At 39.9% G+C, this 25,509-nt stretch overlaps 1 protein-coding gene across 1 annotated transcript; it reads right to left on the bottom strand.

Annotated features, from left to right (window-relative positions):
• Positions 1-9,763: 9,763 nt before the first annotated feature.
• On the bottom strand, positions 9,764-24,120 carry LOC129814585 (carbonic anhydrase 4-like). The gene is made up of 8 exons (XM_055867760.1): positions 24,054-24,120; positions 23,936-23,962; positions 23,578-23,748; positions 21,747-21,895; positions 19,503-19,598; positions 19,312-19,390; positions 18,979-19,142; positions 9,764-9,970 (listed from the first exon to the last, which is right to left on the bottom strand). The coding sequence occupies exons 1-8, from the start codon at positions 24,118-24,120 to the stop codon at positions 9,764-9,766; spliced, it is 960 nt and encodes a 319-aa protein (XP_055723735.1).
• Between the last annotated feature and the right edge of the window lie 1,389 nt (positions 24,121-25,509).

The raw sequence follows: 25,509 nt of genomic DNA, 5'->3' as shown, positions 1-25,509 counted from the left end.
ACCGTATGTGACTGGGAGTCCCATAGGGCCACGCACAATTGGCCAGCGTGGTCTGGGTTAGGGGAAGGTTTGGCCGGGGTAGTCCGTCATTATAAAATAAGAATTTGTTCTTAACTGATTTGCCAAGTTAAATAAAGGTTAAATAAAAAATAAAGAAACAGCAACATGAATTTACAGTGACTGTCTCCACTTGACAATAAACCCTTTGTCTATATCTCTCCCTCACGTTTAATATTCCTGGAGATCTATGTTTCCATTTGTTTGTGCAGACAAACTATCCATTGTATTACACATATCAGTGTTGTACAAAAGTTGTTGCCTGCAGCCTCCTCAAATGTCAAAGATAACAGAACTGCCCAGACAACAAGGAAATTCACATTCTTAACATTGTTCTACAGCGCTGATCAAAGGAGGGTAGAATATCCGTTCCTCCCTCGTTGCGTCTGAAAAAGTTCTCAACAACTGATAATTTTGTAACTTTCAGTTTTGCGATTAAAGAAATGTACTTGATAGTTCACCCAAATTATATTCTGACGTTTTGTTCATTTATGTCCATTTTCATTCCATATTATTTTTAAAACAGTTTCATTTCAAATGCTAAACCACATTTTCTCATGAATCATGAATAAATAAAAAAATTGCACAATTTGGAATGATTTCTAATCCTAAAACAATATATTGTATTGCCAAGCACGAAGCCCAGCTCTGCTCTTTGAGGTGCAAGACTATTAATAAATGTTCTTAACATGTAATCCATTCTTATTAATTACATCAAAGGGATCAAGTGCATGAAAACAAATCCCTTTCCAAGCAAACAAAAACAACAAGGACAAATGAACCACCCACTATTGTCAATATAACAGCAGACAGGAATTTGTTTTCGTGGTTTGAAATTGAACACCTTTTTCTTCACAATATATACCTGGTTGTCATGGGAGCTTTTGTTCAGGCAGTGTTTCATGAACGTTTAAAATCCCTTTTTTGAAAAGCTTATAGCAAGTTTCTGGGTCATCCTGACCTGATGCTGATACTGGCTTGAATAGATTAAATAATGCATTCACATTAACAATGCCATTCAGATTAACAATGCCATCCATTGAAGTTGGGGATCCAACCAGATAGAATCAGAGGGGAATTTCTTCACCACAATGGTATTTTATGATGAGCAGCCATGTTAGAAACCAGGGTTAAGAGCCCTAGTCTTGGTATAAGTGTCATGGGATGTAGAAAGACCAGAGACAGGAACTCAGTTTAAAACCTCTACTTCATCACCCTCCCGGATCCGGGATCCTCCTCATCAAAAAAGCTGACTAGCATAGCCTAGCCTAACGGGACAGGGATATCATATAATTTTCATGAAATCACAAGTCCAATACAGCAAATGACAGATAAACATCTTGTGAATCCAGCCATCATTTCCGATTTTTAAAATGTTTTACAGCGAAAACACAATATGTATTTCTATTAGCTAACCACAATAGCCAAACACACAACCGCATATTTTCACCATGTTTCCACCGCATAGGTAGCTTTCACAAAACCGACAAAATAGAGATAAAATTAGTCACTAACCAAGAAACAACTTCATCAGATGACAGTCTTATAACATGTTATACAATACATTTATGTTTTGTTCGAAAATGTGCATATTTGAGGTATAAATCATAGTTTTACATTGCAGCTACCATTAAAAATAGCACCAAAGCAGCCAGAATAATTACAGAGAGCAACGTGAAATAAATAAATACTCATCATAAAACATTTATGAAAAATACAGTGTGTACAGCAAATGAAAGATAAACATCTTGTGAATCCAGCCAATATTTCCGTTTTTTACAGCGAAAACACAATATAGAATTATATTAGCTTACCACAATAGCCAAACACACAAACGCATGTATTCACCGCAAAGGTAGCTTTCGCAAAAACCAGCAAAATATCTAAAATTGATCAATAACCTTTGGACAACTTCATCAGATGACAGTCTTATAACATCATGTTATACAATGCATTAATGTTTTGTTCGAAAATGTGCATATTTATAGCTACAAATCCTGGTTATACATTGTGAATACGTAGCAACGATTCACCAGAATCTCCGGAGATATTTTGGACACTCACCTAATCTGACCAAAGAACTCATCATAAACTTTACATAAAAATACTTGTTGTATGGCAAATGAAAGATACACTGGTTCTTAATGCAACCACTGTGTTATAATTTTTTAAAGAACTTTACCATAACATACAGCTTGCGTTATTGTGAGACAGCACTCACCAACACGGCGGAGAATAGGAGTCAACATTTTACACAGAAATACGAAATAACATCATAAATGTTTTCTTACTTTTGCTGAGCTTCCATCAGAATGTTGTACAAGGAGTCCTTGGTCCAAAATCAATCGTTGTTTGGTTTTAGAATGTCCATTCCTTCTGTCGAATTCGCGCCACAATGCTAGCCAAGGTTGCTAACATTCCCATCCTCTCTTGGCGCAAAGAACAGAAAACTCCAAATGTCCCAAAAAACGTTGAATAAACTGATAAAAATCGGTTGAAAAAACCTACCTTATGATGTTATTATCATATGTATCAAATACAATCAGAGTCGGAGATATTCGCCGTGTATACCGAACGCTTTTCAGAAGACAATGTCGAGGTCCCTCACGCGCCGTCGAAGACAAAGCAAATACCGGACCTGTCACTCCAAAAGCTCTTCTTCGGCCTCAGATCAAGCTAGACACCCCATTCCACCTTCCACTGCCTGTTGACATCTAGTGGAAGGCGTATGAAGTGCACGCATATCGATAAATAAAAGCCATTTGAATAGGCAGGCCCTGAAACAGAGCCTCGTTTTCAGATTGTTCACTTCTTGTATGGAAGTTTGATGCAAAATGAGTTCTGTTTTACTCACAGATATAATTCAAACAGTTTTAGAAACTTGAGAGTGTTTTCTATCCAATAGTAATAATAATATGCATATTGTATGATCTAGAACAGAGTACGAGGCCGTTTCATTTGGGCACGATTTTTTCCAAAGTGAAAACAGCGCCCCCGTATTGACAAGAAGTTGTCAAATGAGGACTCTTTGTTTGGCAGTGTTCCCTGTCAGATAACATTTAGATCAGAGGGATGAGTGCCCCCTACTAGCCCACCAACACTACTTTCAGAAGCATTTGGGTCGTATTCACTACTACTGTAGGCACCAAACGGAATACAAATTGAACGACACAAGGAGGGTCAACCGTAAACTTGTCTAAAAGGACCACTTTCATTTAGTACCTGGGACAGATTACTCGAGACAAGAATCAACAATCAATTACATAATTATTCAAAAATATTTAATAATTTTCCCTTGTTTGTCCACCATAGTAATTGTATACACAATAAAATACAATAAACAAGTAGTGCTGGTACGGTAAGAAAGATAAAAACAATAAACATCAGCACCAACCTGTCTCTGGCGGGCTCACAGGCATTGCCACCTGGCCAGCCCACTGGGCACAGATATCAGTTCAATGTCTATTCCACATTGGTTCAACACAATATCATTGCATTGACGTGGAAACAATTTTGATTCAACCAGTGTGTGCCCAGTGGGAGGTGACTCAAATGATCCCTCTGAACAACAGGGTTGTTCAGTGATTCACATAAAAGGGAGGAGAGTCTAAAGCAAAGGATAATAGTACCTCCCTAATGCTGTGTTCATAACCAAGGGGGAATTGGGAATATCCAACATACGACTGGGGAAAAAATCACTTGAACGGCACTCCAACTGGTAATTACGGGCGGGAAAATCATCTATCATCCCTGGGCTCCAACTTCTCCCACTTACTGACATCACCTAATATATAAATGTATACCATTTAGCAGACATTTTTATCCAATAGCAACTTACAGTCATGCGTGCATACATTATACATACAGGTGGTCCCAGGAATTTAACCCACTATCCTGCCATTATAAGCAACCTGCTCTACCAACTGATCTACTGGAAGGAAATGACCTCAATAACAGAATTTTCAGCAGTTAAATGTAACAATACATTATTTATAAAAGCAATCTATTAATGTTTTTTTACTATATAATTTATTTACAAGCATGATAGATGTTCTTTTAGTTTATGGTTGACACAGCTTGTTGACAATTAGCCAATCGGCATTTCTGAACGTGTTCAAAGCACGTGAATGCATCCAACTGGTATGTATTCATTCCCAGCTCCCACTTGGCTACCAACGCAGCATTACTAAATATACAGAATTCATGGAGGCAATTGTGCAAATGTGGCATATTCATTTAGGCACATTGAGGTATAAAACTGAAGTCTACCGCCACCGTAAGGCTTCTACACTGCTGTTGAAATACGATGACTGTTCACGACAACTGGAAAAACTGCATTGACTAAAGGAATGGCTAAAACTCATTTTGCCCATTCCACTTCACAAGAAATGGCAGTTTTCAAATGTTCATCAATTGGCTTGTCATTCTATGGCAGACATCATTTCAACATCCCTTTAATCCTCAAGCTTCCGACTGGGGTCATTTTGACCCAAGCAGCGTATATATATATATATATATATATATATATATATATATATATCTTTGATCATAGCCCAAAGGTGGTTTATTGAATTCTTCAAATTTTTTATGACTTTGTCAATCAACTTGTTCTTAACAAATCTATATAATTGTATAGTGTTTCTGTATCAATATGGACTTTTTTTAAATTAAAGTGCTTTGGGGTCATTTTGACCCCAACACAAAACACACTAATTCCGCCGATAGCCATTTGATAAAAAGGAACTTCATTTGCATCAAGGTTTTTCTGGAGACAAACTTTAATTACAAGTTATCCATTGCACCAGAGGGTGAAGGGAACATGTATCAATAAGACTGCACAGATATACAGTGCATTTGGGAAATATTCAGACACATTGATTTTTTCCACATTGTTACGTTACAGCCTTTTTTTAATGTATCAAATAAATTCTTCAATCTACACACAGTACCCCATAATGATGAAGTGAAAACAGTTTTTTATACATTTGTGATAATAAAAAATACAAAAATACATTATTTACATAAGTATTCAGACCCTTTGCTATGAGACTCGAAATTGAGCTCAGATAAATCATGTTTCCATTGATCATCCTTGAGATGTTTCTACAACTTGGAGTCCACCTGTGGTACATTTAATTAATTGGAAATTATTTGGAAAGGCACACACCTGTCTATATAAGGTCCAACAGTTGACAGAGCATTTTTGAGCAAAAACCAAGCCATGAGGTCGAAGGAATTGTCCACAGAGCTCAAAGACAGAATTGTGTCAAGTTACAGATCTGGGGAAGGGTACCAAAAAATGTCTGCAGCATTGAAGGTTCCCAAGAACACAGTGGCCTCCATCATTCTTACATGGTGGTTCCATACTTCTTCCAAGACTCTTCCAAGAGCTGGCCCCCCCGGCCAAACTGAGTAATTGGGGGAGAAGGGTCTTGGTCAGGGATGTGACCAAGAACCCAATGATCATTCTGACAAAGCTCCCGAGTTCCTCTTTGGAGATGGGAAAAACTTCCAGAAGGACAACCAACTCTGCAGCACTCTACCAATCAAGCCTTTATGGTAGATTGGACTGACAGATGCTACTCCTCAGTAAAAGGCAATTGAAAGCCCACTTGGAGTTTGGCAAAAGGCACCTAAAGACTATCAGACCATGATAAACAAGATTCTCGGGTCTGATGAAACCAAGATTGATCTCTTTGGCCTGAATGCCAAGCGTCACATCTGGAGGAAACCTGTACCATCCCTATGGTGAATTATGATGGTGGCAGCATAATGCAGTGGGGATGATTTTCAGCAGCAGGGACAGAGAGACTAGTCAGGATCGAGGGAAAGATGAACGGAGAAAAGTAAAGAGATATTTGATGAAAACCTGCTCCCTAGTGCTCAGGACCTCAGACTGGGGCGAAGGTTAATCTTCCAACAGGTACCACGTTCATCTGTACAAACAATAGTACGCAAGTATAAACACCATGGGACCACTTAGCCGTCATACCGCTCGGGAAGGAGACGTGTTCTGTGTCCTAGAGATGAACGTACTTTGGTGCAAAAAGTGCAAATCAATCCCAGAATTTACAGCAAAGGACTCAAAATGCTGGAGGAAACAAGTTCAAAAGTATCTATATCCACAGTAAAACGAGTCCTATATCGACATAACCTGAAAGGCTGCTCAGCAATGAAGAAGCCACTGCTCCAAAACCGCCGTAAAAAAGACAGACTAAGGTTTGCAACTGCAAATGGGGACAAAGATTGTACTTTTTGGAGAGATGTCCTCTGGTCTGATGAAAGAAAAATAGAACTGTTTGGCCATAATGACCATTGTTATGTTTGGAGGAAAATGGGGAGGCTTGCAAGAACACCATCCCAACCGTGAAGCACGGGGGTGGCAGCATCATGTTGTGGGGCATCATGAGTGTCACGACTTCTGCCGAATTTGGCTCCTCTCCTTTTTCGGGCGGCGTTCGGCGGTCGACGTCACCGGCTTTCTAGCCATCACCGCTCCATTTTTCATGTGTCCATTTGCTTGGTCTTGTTCCCTGCACACCTGGTTTTCATTCCCCAATCAATATGTATTTATTCCTCTGTTCCTCATCATGTCTTTGTGTAGGATTGCTTGTGTTACGTGTATTTTGATATTGTGGATATTGTTACACGCATTCATTTTTGTCTATGTTCCGTGTTTTGAGCACATTTTATGTATTTTGTGCTGTCATTTTGACCGGAATAAAAAGTGCGCCTGTTCACTACATTCTGCTCTCCTGCACCTGACTTTGCCTCCAATACACACTCCTAACAATGAGGTAGGAAAATGATGTATGTGGATATATTGTGGATATATTATTATGTGGATATATTGAAGCAACATCAAGACATCTGTCAGGAAGTTAAAGCTTGGTTGCAAATGGGTCTTCCAAATGGACAATGACCCCAAGCATACTTCCAAAGTTGTGCCAAAATGGCTTAAGGACAACAAAGTCAAGGTATTGGACTGGCCATCACAAAGCCCTGACCTTTATACTATAGACAATTTGTGGGCAGAACTGAAAGTGTGTGTGTGAGCAAGGAGGCCTACAAACCTGACTCAGTTACACCAGCGCTGTCAGGAGGAATGGACCAAAATTCACCCAACTTATTGTGGGAAGCTTGTGGAAGGCTAGCCGAAACGCTTGACCCAAGTTAAACAATTTAAAGGCAATGACACCAAATACTAATTGAGTGTGTGTGAACTTCTGACCCACTGGGAATGTGATTAAAGAAATAAAAGCTGAAATAAATCATTCTCTACTATTTTTCTGACATTTCACATTCTTAAAATAAAGTGGTGATGCTAACTGACATAAGACAGGGAATTTTAACTTAAATGTCAGGAATTGTGAAAAACTGAGTTTAAATGTATTTGGCTACGGTGTATCTCAACTTCCGACTTCAACTGTAGATATTCAAAATCAGCCGTTTCCAGCTACAATAATCATTTACAACATTAACAATGTCTACACTGTATTTCTGATCAATTTGATGATATTTTAAATGGACTTTTTAAATGTGCTTTTATTTAAAAAACAAGGACAATTCTAAGCGACCCCAAACTTTTGAGCGGTAGTGCAGCGATGCGCCCCATCCAACCTGACAGAACTTGAGGGGATCTGCCGAGAAGAATGGGAGATTCTCACCAAATACAGTTTTGCCAAGCTTGTCGTGTCGTACCCAGGAAATCCCAAGACTTTAATTACTGCCAAAGGTGTTTCAACAAATTACTGAGTAAAGGGTATGAATACTTATGCAAATGTTATATTTCAGTTTTGAATTTTTATCAATTTGCTAAAATGTCTACAAACCTGTTTTTGCTTTGTCATTATGGGGTATTGTGTATAGACTGAGGAAAATAAACAATTTAATCAGTTTTTGAATAAGGCTGTAACATAGCAAAACGTGGAAAACCCAAATGGGTCTGAATACTTTCTGAATGCACTGTAGCTCCCCATGTAATCACTTAAGATTACACTTTCATATACCACGCATCGTAAGACTGTACAAAACCAACATTATCTTGTATACATAAAAATCTCCCAATGGTATACAAAATCTGCCAATGATATAAAGATTTGATAGAAACGCAATACAGAAGTCATATATGCTCTGAATCTACAAAGAGAGCTGTATTCTCCGGAAAGTAGCTATTCTAAGGGACATACGTCTTTATTTGAATCCAAGTTTCTCTGGATACATAACAATAAGTTATACAGATCATCCGATGGAGGTGGAACTGTATCAGTGATTTTGACCAGATAAACAGATCAACTGCAGAGAAGGAGCACCTTATGTACTGACCTATGGTTATAACTAGGTAAGACCATGTACACAATCAAAACGACCTTAGATATATGTTTAGTTGCAGTCAAACCAGCTCATAAATGGCTGTCAGTGTTATGAATACTTAGAACTGTAATACAAAAACCAGCTACCCTCTGAATGGATACATAGTTTGCATTGGTGTGTATTCTCAGAAAAAGTACTTTTCTACTGAAAAGGTTATATAGATACCAGAATTTCTATAATATATGTGCAACATATTTTTATTTTTTAAATTTTTATCCTCAATTTTCGTGGTATCCAATCACTAGTAATTACTATCTTGTCTCATCGCTACAACTCCCGTACGGGCTCGGGAGAGACGAAGGTCGAAAGCCATGCGTCCTCCGAAGCACAACCCAACCAAGCTTAACACAGTGCGCCTCCAACCCAGAAGCCAGCCAGCCGCACCAATGTGTCGGAGGAAACACCGTGTACCTGGCCCCCTTGGTTGGTGCGCACTGCGCCCGGCCCGCCACAGGAGTCGCTGGAGCGCGATGAGACAAGGATATCCCTACCGGCCAAAACCTCCCTAACCCGGACGAAGCTATGCCAATTGTGCGTAGCCCCACGGACCTCCCGGTCGCGGCCGGCTGCGACAGAGCGCGAACCCAGAGACTCTGGTGGCGCAGTTAGCACTGCGATGCAGTGCCCTAGACCACTGCGCCACCCGGGAGGCCCATGTGCAACATATTTTGACATTGTGGATACTATGCTATTTGGTTTGAAGTGACTTAGAGGTTGAGGGTGCTTTCTGAAAAATGCTGCCATAGCACCCACCACACCCATTGTTTCACCAACAGTGATGCTGGTGCTGGCTGTGGGGTAAGTAAACAAAGAAAACTAAGCAATGTTAAGTCAATGTCTCTCAGGATCACTTTTTGAAGTGAATTGAATGACTGTGTCAATAAAATTAAGTATATTTAGAATTTGTGTACTACCCTTTTAAATGGCAGTTGTTTTTACCAGATAAATATGAAAACATTAATATTTACTTACATTCTGAAAATGAAATTATACTTTTATCACATTATGGTAAATTGGCCTTGTACTACCATGGAAATGATGTGGATTGTACTTTGGAAAAAAAATGCACTTTATATAAAGGAACATTATATATTTTCTTTTAGAAAATGTAGCTAAAATAAGTACTATTTATTTCAGATAACATTAATTACATGTCTAAATAATGATGTTTTTAATAAGTTTGTATTTTTCTATGATTGTTGCTTTTTTCAATAGTTTCGCCTTTGAGTAAATTTGACCCCAGTTGGTAATTGGCGTATGTAAAATACGTTGGTAGCTTGAGGGTTAATGGAGACATGGCAGTGCACTTCAGGTAAGGCGTTACTCATAGAAACTAAACCATCAGCAGCATCCAGACCAGGGCCATGAGGCCCAGAGAGGAGTTCGTTGTGGAGGCTCCCGACGGTGGCAGGGCTGTGGATGAGCTGCCCTGGGTTGTCACCACCCGGCCGTTGACAGGCTTTTTGTTTCTGAAGACGTTGGTCATCAAGTCAGAGGTGGAGTTGTGGTCAATGTGCAATTTTGTGCTGAACAGATCAATCTGAGTGGAAGAGGTAAATTAATTACTGGATCATAGACATAAGTGTGACATCAGGCTGGCCCAATGGTTTAACCCACTGTCAGTTCAACATCTAGTTTCAGTTGATCTGCGAAGTAACGTGAAATCAACTGAAACTTTGAGGCAAATTGGTGTCTAAAAAAATAAATAGATCACAAAAAACAACAACTTTAATTTATGTCATTGCATTGGATCAAAACGAGACACATTTCTGAAACGTGTGTACAGAGACCATATCTTAATTTGATCATCCTGTTGTTGCAGGAACTTTCCTGCAGAGTAAAACATGCAAACTTGTACTGTGTTCAATATTTTAAAAGGCTTATAAAGTTTAATTTCCACTTATACATTTCGAAGTTGATTTTCCTTAAAGAAAATGTACCATCCCTTTACAAAATGTCCATGTATAACCCATATAACAATTAATATTTCCCGTTGATGCAGGACTATTTTCCTGCTGTGCGAAACTGGCTCAAATTAAGATACAGGATCTGTATGTTCATGACTTCTTGCAGAGCCAATTAATAGAGTACATCACATAGACCAGGTTTCCATCCAACCTAAAGTACATGTCAGATATAAAGTTTAACGGCAGAAAAATGTGTTAGTAAACCTCCCAAATGTCAACAAAACATAATATGTTTGCCTCTTAACCTGTTGGGGATGGGGGCGCTGTTTAGACTATTTATGCTAATGTGGCTAATTTTTTAAACGGCTTCCCACAAAATCCTTGATCGTACAATATGCATATTATTATTATTATTGGATAGAAAACAGTCTATAGTTTCTATAGGAGTTGAAATTTTGTCTCTAAGTGGAACAGAGCCCATTCTACAGCAATTTCCCTGACATGGAGTCAGATTTGAGAAACGTTGGCCACTTTTCTGAAGTCATTTAAACGGGCACTGTCGTTGCTATGACTATACGGACACTTCTTACGTCTTCCCCTGGATGCCTTTACGTGATGACGATTCCAACGGGCTCGATTGCTCGTTCACAGGCCCTACAAATGAAAAAAACCTTTAGCTAGCAAGTCTTTTCTTGCTGCGTAACGCGCGTGGAAGACACCGACCCTCTCCTGTTCCAAGCATTAGTTTAGCCTGTTATATTTCTCCGGTCATCTTTTCACTCGTTATAGGAGTTACAAACATCACAAAGTAGTTAATTTAAAGCGTTTTATAGCAATTTATATCCGTTTAGTGCGATTTTGTGACATTTATTTTTGCAACGATGTGAAAAGTTGGACACGCTTTTCAGTTCATCCCGAACGTAGTTGACATTTCCACATGGCAAGAGGACAGCTTTCCACCAAAAGACGATTTCTCCCAAGAAAGGATCCTTTGCCCAAGATACTGATGGAAGAACAGCTCAAGGTAGGACATTTTTATTATGATAAATCGTGTTTCTGTCGAAACATTTTAGTGGCTTAGGACGCCATGTTTTTTGACGTAGCTTCGCTTGGCGCAAACTGTATTGAAAAGTAAGGATAAATTAAAAAATGTAATAACGCAATTGTATTAAGAATTAAATTGTCTATCAATCCCTGTCCACCCTATATTTTTTAGTCACGTTTATGAGTATTTATGTATAAGAGTAGATCACTGTCTAAGTGGCGCAAGGACAAATTCTGACCAGCCGAGTTACATTTCACATTGTCTAACCATGATTTTGGTGGCTAAATATAAACATTTTCGATCAAACTGTATATGCATGTTGTAATGTGATGTTACAGGAGTGTCATCGGAAGAATTCTGAGAAGGTTAGTGAAAAAATTAATATCTTTTGGCGATGTTGACTTTTATCGCTCACTTTGGCTAGAATCAATGCTGGGCTGCTAATTGCTATGTGCTAAGCTAATATAACGATTTATTGTGTTTTCGCTGTAAGACACTTAGAAAATCTGAAATATTGTCTGTATTCACAGGATCTGTGTCTTTCGATTCGTGTATGCTGTGTATTTTTACGAAATGTTTGATGATTAGTAGTTAGGTAAACACGTTGCTCATTGTAATTATTCTAGTCCATTTGTGATGGTGGGTGCAATTGTAAACTATGCCATATACCTGAAATATGCACTTTTTTCTAACAAAACCTATCCCATACCATAAATATGTTATCAGACTGTCATCTAATGAGTTTTTTTGTTGGTTAGGGGCTATAAATATCTTAGTTTAGCCGAATTGGTGATGGCTACTGGTGTTGGTGGACAAATAAAAGATGGTGGAATATGCTAATGTGTTTTTAGGTAATAGATGTACATCTTTACATATTGTGTCTTCCCTGTAAAACATTTTAAAAATCGGAAATGTTGACTGGATTCATAAGATCTGTGTCTTTCATTAGCTGTATTGGACTTTAATGTGTGAAAGTTAAATATTTTAAAAAAATATTTTTTTTGAATTTCGCGGCACTGGTTTTTCAGTGGGGGGGGGGGGGGTGTGCCGCTAGCGCCACGCTGATCCTAGACAGGTTAAGGATCTTCCATTTTCGCCTAAAATGAATCTAACTGCCTGTAGAGCAGGACCTGAAACAAGGATATGCATATTCTTGATACCATTTAAAAGGAAACACTTTGAAGTTTGCGGAAATTAATGTAGGAGAATAACACATTTTATCTGGTAAAAGATAATAGAAAGAAAAACATTTTTTGGTATTTTTTTTGTACCATCATCTTTGAAATGCAAGAGAAAGGCCATAATGTATTATTGCACCCCAGTGCAGTTCTGATTCTGGACACTAGATGGCAGAAATGTGTGCAAGGTTTTAGACTGATCCAATGAACCATTTCATTTCTGTTAATTTTTTAAAATCAAGACTGCCCAAATGTACCATTCAACAGTTTGGCGTAACTTAAAAATGTCCTTGTTTCCCATGAAAACATACATGAAATGAGTTGCAAAATGAGTAGGAAATAGTCAAGACATTGACAAGGTTATAAATAATGATTATTCATTGAAATAATAATTGTGTCCTTCAAACCTTGCTTTCGTCAAATAATCCTCAATTTGCAACAATTCCAGCCAAGTAGACCTTTGACATTCCAGTTGTCAATTTGTTGAGGTAATCTGAAAAGATTTTACCCCTTTCTTCCTGAAGCACCTCCCACAAGTTGGATTGGCTTCATGGGCACTTCTTACGTACCATACGGTCAAGCTGCTCCCACAACAGCTCAATACAGTTGAGATCCGGTGACTGTGCTGGCCACACCATTATAGACAGAATACCAGCTGAATGCTTCTTATTTTAAGTTATTGCATAGTTTGGAGCTGTGCTTTGGTTCATTGTCCTGTTGTATGAGGAAATTAGCTCCAATTAAGCACCGTCCATAGGGTATGGCATGGCGTTGCAAAATGGAATGGTAGCCTTCCTTCTTCAAGATCCCTTTTACCCTGTACAAATCTCCCATTTTACCACCAAAGCACCCCCAGACCATCGCATTGCCTTCACCATGCTTGACAGATGGCGTCAAGCACTCCTCCAGCATCTTTTCATTTTTTCTGCGTCACCCGAATTTTCTTTGTGATCCGAACACCTCAAACTTCATCTGTCCATAACACTATTTTCCATTCTTCCTCTGTCCAGTGTCTGTGTTCTTTTTCCCATCTTAATCTTTTATTTTTATTGGCCAGTCTGAGATATGGCCAGCATCCCAGAGTCGCCTCTTCACTGTTGACGTTGAGACTGGTGTTTGCGGGTACTATTTATTGAAGCTGCCAGTTGAGGACTTGTGAGGCACCTGTTTCTCAAACTAGACACTCTAATGTACTTGTCCTCTTGCTCAGTTGTGTACAGGGCCTCCCACTCCTCTTTCTATTCTGGTTGGAGCCAGTTTGCGATGTTCTGTGAAGGGAACAGCGTTGTACGAGATATTCAGTTTATTGGCAATTTCTCACATGGAATGGCCTTCATTTCTTAGAACAATAGATTGATGAGTTTCAGAATTAAGTTTTGTTTCTGGCCATTTTGAGCCTGTAATCGAGCCCACAAATGCTGATGCTCCATATTCTCAAGTAGTCTAAAGAAGGCCAGTTTTACTGCTTCTATAAGGGACGCAAATGACATTTGCTGTATGATTGATGAGGATCTCCATTTTGAAAATGTACAGTCCCTTACTAGACGTCCGCAAATGTTTTTTAAATAAAGGTCAAAAACGAAAATAGACCGCTAATTTGACTGCTTCATTTAGTTTAAGTGTAACTCTGACTTGTGTGATAAGTTTGTCTCTCCTCATTTGATAGTAAAGAAATTAACCACCACAGGAGAGTACACATCAAGGTTGGGCTTTAAAAAAATATCAGACATTTTGAACATCCCACGGAGCACCATTAAATCCATGACAACATTTTTTAAAGAATATAGCACCACAGCAAACCTGCCAAGAGAGGGCCACCCACCAAATCTCCCGGACCAGGCAAGGAGGGCATTATTAATCAGAGGCAACAAAGAGACCAAAGATAACCCTGAAGGAGCTGCAAAGCTCCACAGCGGAGACTGAAGTATCTGTTCATAGGACCACTTTAAGCCGTACACTCCAGAGCTGGGCTTTACAGAAGAGTGGCCAGAAAAAAGCCATTGCTTCAAGACAAAAATAAGCAAATACGTTTGGTGTTCACCAAAAGGCATGTGGGAGACTCTCCAAACATATGGAAGAAGGTACTCCCGTCAGATGAGACTTAAATGTAGCTTTTTGGCAGTCAAGGAAAACATTATTTCTGACGCAAACCCAACACCTCTCATCACCCGAGAACAACATCGCCACAGTGAAGCATGATGGCAGCAGCATCATGCTGTGGGGATGTTAATCATCGGCAGTATCTGGGAAACTGGTCAGAATTGAAGGAATGATGGATGGCGCTAAATACAGGGAAATTCTTGAGGGAAACCTGTTTCAGTCTTTCAGAAATTTGAGACTAGAAGTCCTTCCAGCAGGACAATGACCCTAAGCATACTGATAAAGCAACACTCGAGTGGTTTAAGGGGAAACATTTAAATGTCTTGTTAGGGCCTAGTCAAATCCCAGATCTCAATCAAATTGAGAATCTGTGGTATGACAAAGATTGCTGTACACCTGCAGAACCCATCCAACTAGAAGGAGCTGGACCAGTTTTGCCTTGAAGAATGGGCAAAGATCACAGTGGCTAGATGTGCCAAGCTTATAGAGACATACCCCAAGAGACTTGCAGCTGTAATTGATGCAAAAGGTGGCTCTACAAAGTATTGACTTTGGGGGGGGTGGTGAATAGTTATGCACTCAAGTTTCATTTTTTTGTCTAATTTCTTGTTTGTTTCACAATAAAATATATTTTGCATCTTCAAAGTGGTAGGCATTGTGTAAATCAAATGATACAAACCCCCATCCGTTTTAATCCCGGGTTGTAAGGCAACAAAATACCAAGAGGGGTGAATACTTTCGCAAGCCACTAAGTCACTTTGGATAAAAGCATCTGCTAAATGGCATATACTATTATACAGTATATTAAAACGACATTCTAGACAATTCTGTGCTTCCAACTTTATGACAGCAGTTTGGGTAAGGGAATACCCCCCTGAATTGGACAAAAATGGTTAATTTCTTTACTATCAAATGAGGAGAGAAACTTATCACACAAGTCAGAGTTACACTTAAATTAAATCTTTAATAGTGAGAACTTTGCAATAGCAATGGCTTGACGTATCACCGTCTCTTTGATAATTCGTTGAGAGCGGCGAGACAAAAGTACAAAGGTCTTTCATAGCCAAGTTCCACCCCCTAGTCAACATAACAAATCACAGATGTTTTGAACGGGTCACAAGGTAAGACTTTTTAATGAGAATTGAGTATCCCGTAGCCAGATAGCATAAATTATCGTTCAGTTTGGCCCCTAAGCAGAGGTTCCACTCTCGTTCCTGGTACTTCATAGCACAAAAACACCAACTCATCCAATGGCATAAAACAATTGTCAACTCCAGATACTCCCATCTCAAATAAAACCCCTTCTTGACCCCACTCCTGGACAAGCTCACTGAGGGTAGTGAGCCTCTAGGTCATACACTATCCCAGGATAAGTGCAACATCAGAGATGACATACAATGGTTCCAGACACTACCACACACATCCCCAATGCCAAAGGAGAGAGTGACTGGCGCACAGACATTGTGGAGACAAGTAATTGGTTCCCCATTAATCACGCCATCCCTTCACATGGTTTAAGAATAGGTAAAGACACATTCACATATGAAGACAATGTTCCATTCTGTCCTCTTCCCTTTCTGATATTCTGCATAGCACCAGAGACATGTAAAAGACAAGCCTGACCTCTCCCCTCTCTGGGCCCCAGGTGACTGAGCCCCAGCTGAGGGAAGAAGTGCAACTGCCAACACCAGAGTCCGAAGGGATACATTCTAATAACAAGTATATCACATAAGCATATTAGGCAGATAAGACATCTTAATTATCTATGTTACACAACTAATTCTGATTCTTCCACCACACTCCACAACTTTGTCCCTGACCTTTTTGGAGAGCTCCTTGGTCTTCATAGTGCCGCTTGCTTGGTGGTGCCCCTTGCTTATTTGTGTTGCAGACTCTGGAGCCTTTCAGAACAGGTGTATATATACTGAGATCATGTGACAGATCATGTGATACTTAGATTGCACACAGGTGGACTTTATTTAACAAATTATGTGACTTCTGAAGGTAATTGGTTGCACCAGATGTTATTGAGGGGCTTCTTAGCAAAGGAGCTGAATACATATGCACGTACCACTTTTACGTTTAAAAAAAAAAGTATGTTTTTTTAAAGAGGTACCTTTTTTCATTTCACTTCACCAATTTGGACTATTTTGTGCATGTCCATTACATGAAATCCAAATAAAAATCTATTTAAATTACAGGCTGTAATGCAACAAAATTGGAATAACGCCAAGGGGGTGAACACTTTTGCAAATCACTGTACAGTCATGAATGCATACATTTTATATATGAGTGGTCCAGGGACATGAACCCACTACCCTGATATTACAAGCACCATGTTCTACCAACTGAGCTACAGTACAAAGGACCAGTAGTGTTAAAATTTTAAAAATGTTACAAATATTCCTCCTTCACCAAACTTTACATTTAGTACAATGCATTGGGGAAAGTAGCGTTGTTCTGGCATCGCCAAACCTAGATTAGTCCATCGGAATGCCAGATGGTGAAGCATGATTCGTGACTCCAGAGAACACGTTTCCACTGCTCAAGAGTCCAATGGCGGAAAGCTTTACACCACTCCAACCGACGCTTGGCATTGCTCATGGTGATCTTAGGTTTGTGTGTGGCTGCTCGAATGGAAACCCATTTTATTAAGCTCCAGATGAAAAGTTATTGTGCTGACGTTGCTTTCAGAGACAGTTTGGAACTTGGTAGTGAGTGTTACAACCAAGGACAGATGATTTTTACGTGCTACTCACTGCAGCACTCGGTGGTCCTGTTCTGTGACCTTGAGTGGCCTACCCCTTCACGGCTGAGCCATTGTTGCTCCTAGACATTTCCACTTCACAATAATTGCACTTACAGTTGACCGGGCAGCTCTAGCAGGGCAGAAAACTGACGAACTGACTTGTTGGAAAGGTGGTATCCTATGACGGTGCCATTTTAAAAGTCACTGAGCTGTTCAGTAAGGCCCCTCTACTGCCAATTTTTGTTTTTGGAGATTGCATGGCTGTGTGCTCGATTTTATACACCTATCAGCAACAGGTGTGGCCGAAATAGCCGAAGGGGTGTCCAAATACTTTTTAATATATAGTGTCTATATACAGTATATGTATACACAGTTCCTTCAGAAAGTATTCAGACCCCTTGACTTTTTCCACATTTTGTTACGTTACAGCCTTAAAAACATCATCCTCGAGATGTTCCTACAACTTGATTGGAGTCCACCTGTGGTAAATTCAATTGATTGGACATTATTTGGAAAGGCACACACCGGTCTATATATGGTCCCAGAGTTGACAGTACATGTCAGAGCAAAAACCAAGCCATGAGGTCGAAGGAATTGTCCGTAGAGCTCTGGCATAGGATTGTGTCGAGGCACAGATGTGAGGCAGGGTACCAAAACATTTCTGCAGCATTGACGGTCCCCAAGAACACAGAACCTTCCAGAAGGATAACAATCTCTGCAGTACTCCACCAATCAGGCCTTTATGGTAGAACGATCTGATCAAAGCCAATCCCCAGTAAAAGGCACATGACAGCCCGCTTGGAGTTTGCCACAAGGCACCTAAAGACTTTGGCCTGAATGTCAAGTGTCACGTCTAGAGGAAACCTGGCACCACCACTAAGGTGAAGCATGGTGGGCAGCATCATGTGTGGGGATGTTTTTCAGCGGCAGGGACTGAGATATAGTCAGGATTGAGACAAAGATGAACGAAGCAGTGCACAGAGAGATCCTTGATGAATACCTGTTACGGCGCGCTCAGGACCTCAGAATGGGGCGAAGGTTCACCTTCCAACAGGACAACGACCCTAAGCACAGAGTCAAGACAACGCATGAGCGGCTTTGGGACAAGTCTCTGAATGTCCTTGAGTGGCCCAGCCAGAGCCCGGACTCGAACCCGATCAAACATCTCTGGAGAGACCTGAAAATAGCTGTGCAGCAACGATCCCCATCCAACGTAAAAGAGCTTGAGAGGATCTGCAGAGAAGAATGGGAGATACTCCCCAAATACAGGTGTGACGAGCTTGTAGCGTCATGCCTAAGAAGACTCAATGCTATAATCGCTGCCAATGGTGCTTTAACAAAGTACTGAGTAAATGTGATATTTCCATTTTTCTTTTTTTTTTTTCTTCTTTTTTGTATTGTGTGTGGATTGAGGGGAAAAAACAATTTCAAAATGTAAGCCTGTAACAAAATGTGGAAAAAGTCAAGGGGTCTGAATAATTTCCGAAGGCACCGTATATATATATATTAAACTATTCTAGGAGGTAGAAATATTATTCAGTTTCTGGTGAAATTGTTTCACAAACTCACCAAGTCCTGGCTGACTTTGATAGGGTCCTTGAACAAGGTCCAAACCACAGTCTCATTGCAATTTGGAGTAGTCAGTGATCCATTGTAACGGTAGTATTTGGTACGGTCCACCCCTTCCAGGAGCTCATCCAATGAAATAGCATGAGTAATGTTCACAATGTCATCTTAACGAAGGAAGAAAGAAAAAACATATACTAAAATCATATGCTACTGAAATTGAACAATAAAATCACTAATTTTGAATTCAAAGAGAATAACAAATCCCTCTTCCAAACTTTCTTTTGAGGAAGTAGTTCTTGATCAAATCAGAACCAGTCAAATCTCTCCTCTCACCTTTTAGTGTGATGTTGGCCAAGTATGATGTCAGAGTATTCCAGGCTGCTGGTGAACCCGTCACGTTGCCCGGCATGGCCTGTTGCAAAAAATGTACTTTAATAACAAAAATCAGCAATAAAACATTGAAATGCCCAATCTAAAATGGAAAAATGGATGCCATTTCTAGGAAGGTTAAAGGATCCACTCACCTCTATGAAGAATCCAAGAGCAGCGAGTCCCGTGCTGTCTGTAACGGCCGTGGTCGTGTTACCCTTGTGCGAAGACTTGGCATTTACTATGTGCAACTGAAAAGTGAAGCATAACAGTTGATGTAAAAAGTTATCTAAATCCATTGGAAAATTCAAACGTGGTAATGATACATTTAAAAAAGGTAGACTACAATCTGCCATATTTAAAGCTTTTCAAAGGTCATTTAAATTAATGATATATATATGCCCCCTGATTTTGAGGAATATCATTTATAAATGCCTCATAAATTCAGTACAACCGTCAGACTATTGCACTATCTATGAAAATCTGAGAGCGGTTACATTTACCCATTCGTCAGTTTTCTAGTAAACCAAGTTGCGTGGCTGCAGTTTGGCTGGGGGGGGGGGATAATTCAAACTGTACTAAGCCTAAACAAATAACTTGACATTGATCCATGGCAGTATGGTATATGTACATCAGTGGAGGCTCCTCAGAGATGGAAGGGGAAGACCATCTTCCTCAGTGAATTTCATGAAAATAAAAAGAGTGAAAGATTTAAAAAGTTATCCTTTTTAGTTAATACTATACTCAATACAGTATATTCACATCACCAAATAATTGATTAAAACGCACAGTTTTTCAATGCAGGTCTACATTAGCCTCAACAGCACTCGTTATGGTAGTACCATGGTGTAGCCAAAGGACAGCTAGTTTTCCTCCTCCTCTGGTTCTCACCTCCTTCTATAGACTTACACAGTAATTATGACAACTTCTGGAGGATTTCCTCCAACCTATCAGAGCTCTTGCACTGACATGTTGTCCACCCAATCAAAGGATCAGAGATTGAATCTCCTACTGAAAGCATACGCTACGTCTAGCTAACGCTGCAGTGCATAAAATGTGGGGAGTAGTTGACTCAAAGAGAGAGAAAGACAATAGTTGAACAGCTTTGAACAAAAACATTTCTTCAAAAATGAAGGAGAAGAAAGAGAGAGAGAGCGAGGAAGCTAGCTATTTCTTCCAAAAAAAATCACATTCACTTTCACTTACTTAGCTAGCAAATGCAGCTAGCTCGTTAAATCTACTCAAACAGAGAGGGATGTTATGTTAGCTAGCTGGCTATGGCTATCCAACACTGGAACTCTTCCAAGTCAAGGTAAGCTTTTGGTTTTATTAATTTATTGTAACTTCTAAACTGCTTTCTGACTGTACACTGTACTGCATGATTGCAGCAGGTTTACCAATGCTTTAGTTCTAGTAGCGATGTTGACTATGACATTAGCTAATATGGTGACAACGATGTAGGCTGTTTGTAGTGGTTAGCGGTTATGATATTAAGGTTTTTCTTGGAAAGGTTTTTTCGCCTGGTTACAGACAGCTGATGTGTTGTCCACTGAAGTCCACAAGCGAATAGAAAAGGTGAGAGGAGGAGAGCACGTAGATGTGCAAAGGAATTATACAATGAGCAAATGAGTCATGCTGTTTATGTGGCTGCTTTGAAAGTGAACTGTGTTGATGTGTGATCAGGGGTGTATTTATACTGCCGATTCTGTTGAAAAAAATGCTTCTTAAATGGAAGCAAACAGAATGAAACAGGGATAAACATACCTGAATTTATCCAATAGAAACTCTCGTTTGCAACTGTTGAACTAAGGATTACACCCTAGATCAGCTATATACAGGCAAGCGTGTGCAAGGCAGTATTGAATGTGTCACTGTCTGTCACATCTCAACATTTTCTCTTAATAACCTGTGCACCTACTGTACGTTGTAAACACTTTATTCATAGGCTAGATTATAGCAACCTCATGATGTGTATAGGGAACAATTGAGAATCATGTAGTAGCCTAAACCTATCGATGTTACATTGAGCTGGGTGAATGGAATATGAATGACACTCATCCAATATGCTGTAATAGAAACAAGGCCATGCTCATAAATGTTTTTAATCGTCCTCCCTCATCTTAAACGGCACCAACCGCCACTGATGTGCATCAGTATGAGAAGTGTCACCCCATGTAACATGGGCTAAATTCAGATTCTCTACCCTGCTTCATAACTGTACTCATACACTTCCTTTCATGAATTTAAAAGGAATGGACTAGTGTTTGCAATATAGTGGAAACTCCCTCCAGCCATGCTTGCATCAATCCATGAAAGAGTGAGGGGGCGTGAATGAGGGGACACTTCTGGAGAAGGTTAGAGAATCGGAACGCAGTAATGTTGTGTTGAACCTCCCATACCTCCATGGGGTAGCGTGTTCCATCGACTGTGTGCTCCGACCCAGGTACTGAGGTACCATTCCCCCAGTGGAGGTGAAACTGCAGGCTGTCATAGGCCTCAGACAGTGCCCCACCTGTAATCTGGACTCCACTCCTCAGCTTGACTATGACTGAAAGAAAGAAAACACCAACAAAACGAGAGGAATTGGTTCAATTTCTAACAAATTCCATGTTTGGTACATAGAGTGCATTTGGAAAGTATTCAGATCCCTCCTTGAATTTTTCCACATTATGTTAGTTACAGCCTTATTCTAAAATATAATAAATAAATAAAACGTCCTCATCAATCTACACACACTACCCATAATGACAAAGTGAAAACATTTTTTTTGAATTTTGGAAATGTATTATAAATTAAAAACTGAAATACTTTATTTACATAAGTATTCAGACCCTTTCCTATGAGACTCTAAATTGACTTCAGGTGCATCCTGTTTCCATTGAGCATCCTTGAGATGTTTTTACAAATTGATTGGTGTACACCTGTGGTAATTTAAATTGATTGGACATGATGTGGAAAGGCACACACCTGTCCCACAGTTGACAGTGCATGTCAGAGCAAGAATCAAGCCATGAGGTCGAAGGAAATGTCCATAGAGCTCCGGGACAGGATTGTGTCGAGGCACAGATCTGGAGAAGGGTACCAAAAAAATTCTATAGCATTGAAGGTCCCGAAGAACACTGTGGCCTCCATCGTTCTTAAAAGGAAGAAGTATGGAACCACCAAGATTCTTCCTAGAGCTGGTTGCCCGGCCAAACTGGGCAATCAGGGGAAAAGGCCTAGGTCGGGAGGTGGCCAAGAATCCGATGGTCACTCTGACAGAGATCCAGAGTTCTTTGGTGGAGATGGGAGAACCTTCCAGAAGGACAACCATCTCTAATGCACTCCACCAAGCAGGCTTTTATGTTGGAGTGGCCAGACGGAAGCCACTCCTCAGTAAAAGGCACATGGCAGGCCAACAGGCACCTAAAGACTGTCAGACAATGAGAAACAAGATTCTCTGGTCTAATGAAACCAAGATTGAACTATTTGGCCTGAATGCCAAGCGTCACAACTGGAGGAAACCTGACACCATCCCTATGGTGAAGCATGGTGGTGGCAGCATCATGCCTTGGGATGCGGTAGGGACTGGGAGAATAGTCAGGATTGTGGGAAAGATTAATGGAGCAAAGTACAGAGAGATCCTTGATGAAAACCTGTGAGAGTTATCAGGATCTCAGACTGGGGGCTATGGTTCACCTTCCAACAGGACAACGACCCTAAGCACACAGTCAAGACAGCGCAGGAGTAGATTCGGGACAAGTCTCTGAATGTCCTTGATTGGCCCAGCCAGAGCCCAGACTTGACCCGATCTAACATCTCTGGAAAGACCTGAAAATAGCTGTGCAGCTATTAAACCTGACAGAGCTTGAGAGTAACTGCAGAGAAGAATGGGAGAAAGACAAATACAGGTGTGCCAGGCTTGTAGCGTCATACCCAAGAAGACTCGAGGCTGTAATCGCTGCCAAAGGTGCTTCAAGAAAGTACTGAGTAAATGGTCTGACTTCTTATGTAAATGTGATATTTCCATATTGTTTTTTAAAATAAATGTGCAAAAATTTCTGTTTATTATGGGATATTGTGTAGATTGATAAGGGGAATTTTTTTTAGAAAAACGCTGTAACATAAGAAAATGTAGAAAAAGTCAAGGGGTCTGAATAATGCACTGTATGTACCAAACCAGGAATTTTCCTCAAGTGTAGACTTTGAGTGTATGGATTGAGAGGCAAGACATCCATCCATTCTCCTCACCAGTTTTGCCAGTGTTCTTGATATTCTTCATTGTATAATTGTCTCCGTATTTGGTGAAGGTGAAGGTTGTCAGGGTTGCATCAACCACTGCCGATGCGGAGACAATGTTGATGGGAGACTGTCGCGATCCATTGCATTGTTCTGTGGCAATGGTGGGCCAAGTGGTGTCACCTTAACATATAATCAATCATACCATGGTGTCAATGTACCGTATGTTTATAAGGGTCACATTATGTGCTAACACATTAATTATATGGTCTGTTATCCACCACCATCACAATCATTTCAAAGCAAATGCTTCATGTACAATTTGTGAATAAAAAATACACTGTAACCAATGGGTAAAACCAATACTTACTACAACTAGGATCATGGTAACACCACGCTGATAAGAAGGGAAAAAGTTATGCAAAGTGTCACAAAAATAATAGTCGAAGACAGTCACAGGGCAACAAAATAATATAACAATCACTTACAACCGCCTGCAGCACTGATAGCAGTGAGGACAAATAGAGCCGCATTGATAACCACAAGTCGATTCATCTGAAAGCAAGAAAAAGACAATTATAATGGAAGCCGGACATCCATTTGACTTTTATTTCAATATCCACAGACGTACAGTTTTGATCCAGTATCGACCAACCTTAATTTCAATGTCCACAATATCCACAAAGTTCAAAACCATAGACGTCTGTGATTGGTTCAGATTTGGTCCCGTCCGGATCAGCTTTGATTTGACGCAAACATAGACGTCTATGTTTGTGGACGTTGTAGACGTTATGGACGCTAAAATCAAGGCCATCTGTGGATGTTGAAATCAAGGCCAGGGCGGACTGACCATATTTCAACCACCTTTTAACATCCTTGGCAAGTTTGGACCCTACTCAACTATGCTCTACTGTACTGCCATGTACTGTGCTGTACTGTACTGTCCAAACTCTTTAAACACAGACATTTATGATTGGTTCAGATTTGGTCAACCAAATTTGGTCTTGTTTGGGGGTGGAGCTCATTAGTATAATACGCAGTGTACTTTGCAAGTGTTTATTTTACATTTACATGTTGGGCATTTAGAAGACTCTCATAAAATCTCTCTGAGATAGGTGGGACATTAGCGTCCCACCTGGCCAAAATCCAGTGAAAATGCAGAGCGCCAAATTAAAAAAAATTACTATAAAAATGTTATTTTCATGAAATCACACATGCAATACACCAAATTAAAGCTACACTTGTTGTGAATCCAGCCAACATGTCAGATTTCAAAAATACTTTATGGCGAAAGCAAACGATGCTGTTATCTGAGGATGGCACCCCAGCTAACAAACACATAAAATCATATTTCAATCCTCCAGGCGCGACACTAAACGCAGAAATAAAGATATAATTCATGCCTTACCTTTGAAGAGCTTCTTCTGTTGGCACTCCAATATGTCCCATAAACATCACAAAGGGTCCTTTTGTTCGATTGATTCCGTCGTTATATATCCAAAATGTCCATTTATTTGGTGCATTTGACCCAGAAAAACACCGGTTCCAACTCGCGCAACATGACTACAAGATATCTCATAAGTTACCTGTAAGCTTTGTCCAAACATTTCAAACAACTTTCCTAATACAACTTTAGGTATATTTTTACGTTAATAATCGATAAAATAAGACGGGATATACTGTCAATATCGGAGGAAAACAAAGTGTAGCGAGCTTTCGGGTCAAGCGTCTCCAACAAAGAGTACACTTCCCTCTACCCTCGTTCTGAACAGTGCTACTTCTTCATTTCTCAAAGGAAAAACCTCAAGCAATTTCTAAAGAGTGTTGACATCCAGTGGAAGCGATAGGAACTGCAAGAAAGTCGCTTTGAAATCTGGATTCCCAATAAAACCTAATTGAAAAGAGAGTGACCTCCAAAAAAAGAATATTCTGAATGTTTTGTCC

This window comes from Salvelinus fontinalis, chromosome 17 (assembly GCF_029448725.1).
Source record: "Salvelinus fontinalis isolate EN_2023a chromosome 17, ASM2944872v1, whole genome shotgun sequence".
In the NCBI taxonomy this organism is placed as follows: Eukaryota; Metazoa; Chordata; class Actinopteri; order Salmoniformes; family Salmonidae; genus Salvelinus; species Salvelinus fontinalis.
The sequence above is the reverse complement of the archived record's forward strand: the minus strand, read 5'-3'. Positions and strand labels throughout refer to the sequence as shown.

Excerpts from the sequence above, each read along its gene's own strand:
- LOC129814585 (XM_055867760.1), bottom strand. The coding sequence starts at position 24,120 with ATGAATCGACTTGTGGTTATCAATGCGGCTCTATTTGTCCTCACTGCT. Across the intron at positions 23,749-23,935 it reads TTACCATGATCCTAGTTGTA|GTGACACCACTTGGCCCACC; the intron begins GTAAGTATTGGT and ends TTATATGTTAAG. Across the intron at positions 19,143-19,311 it reads GGCCAACATCACACTAAAAG|ATGACATTGTGAACATTACT; the intron begins GTGAGAGGAGAG and ends TCCTTCGTTAAG.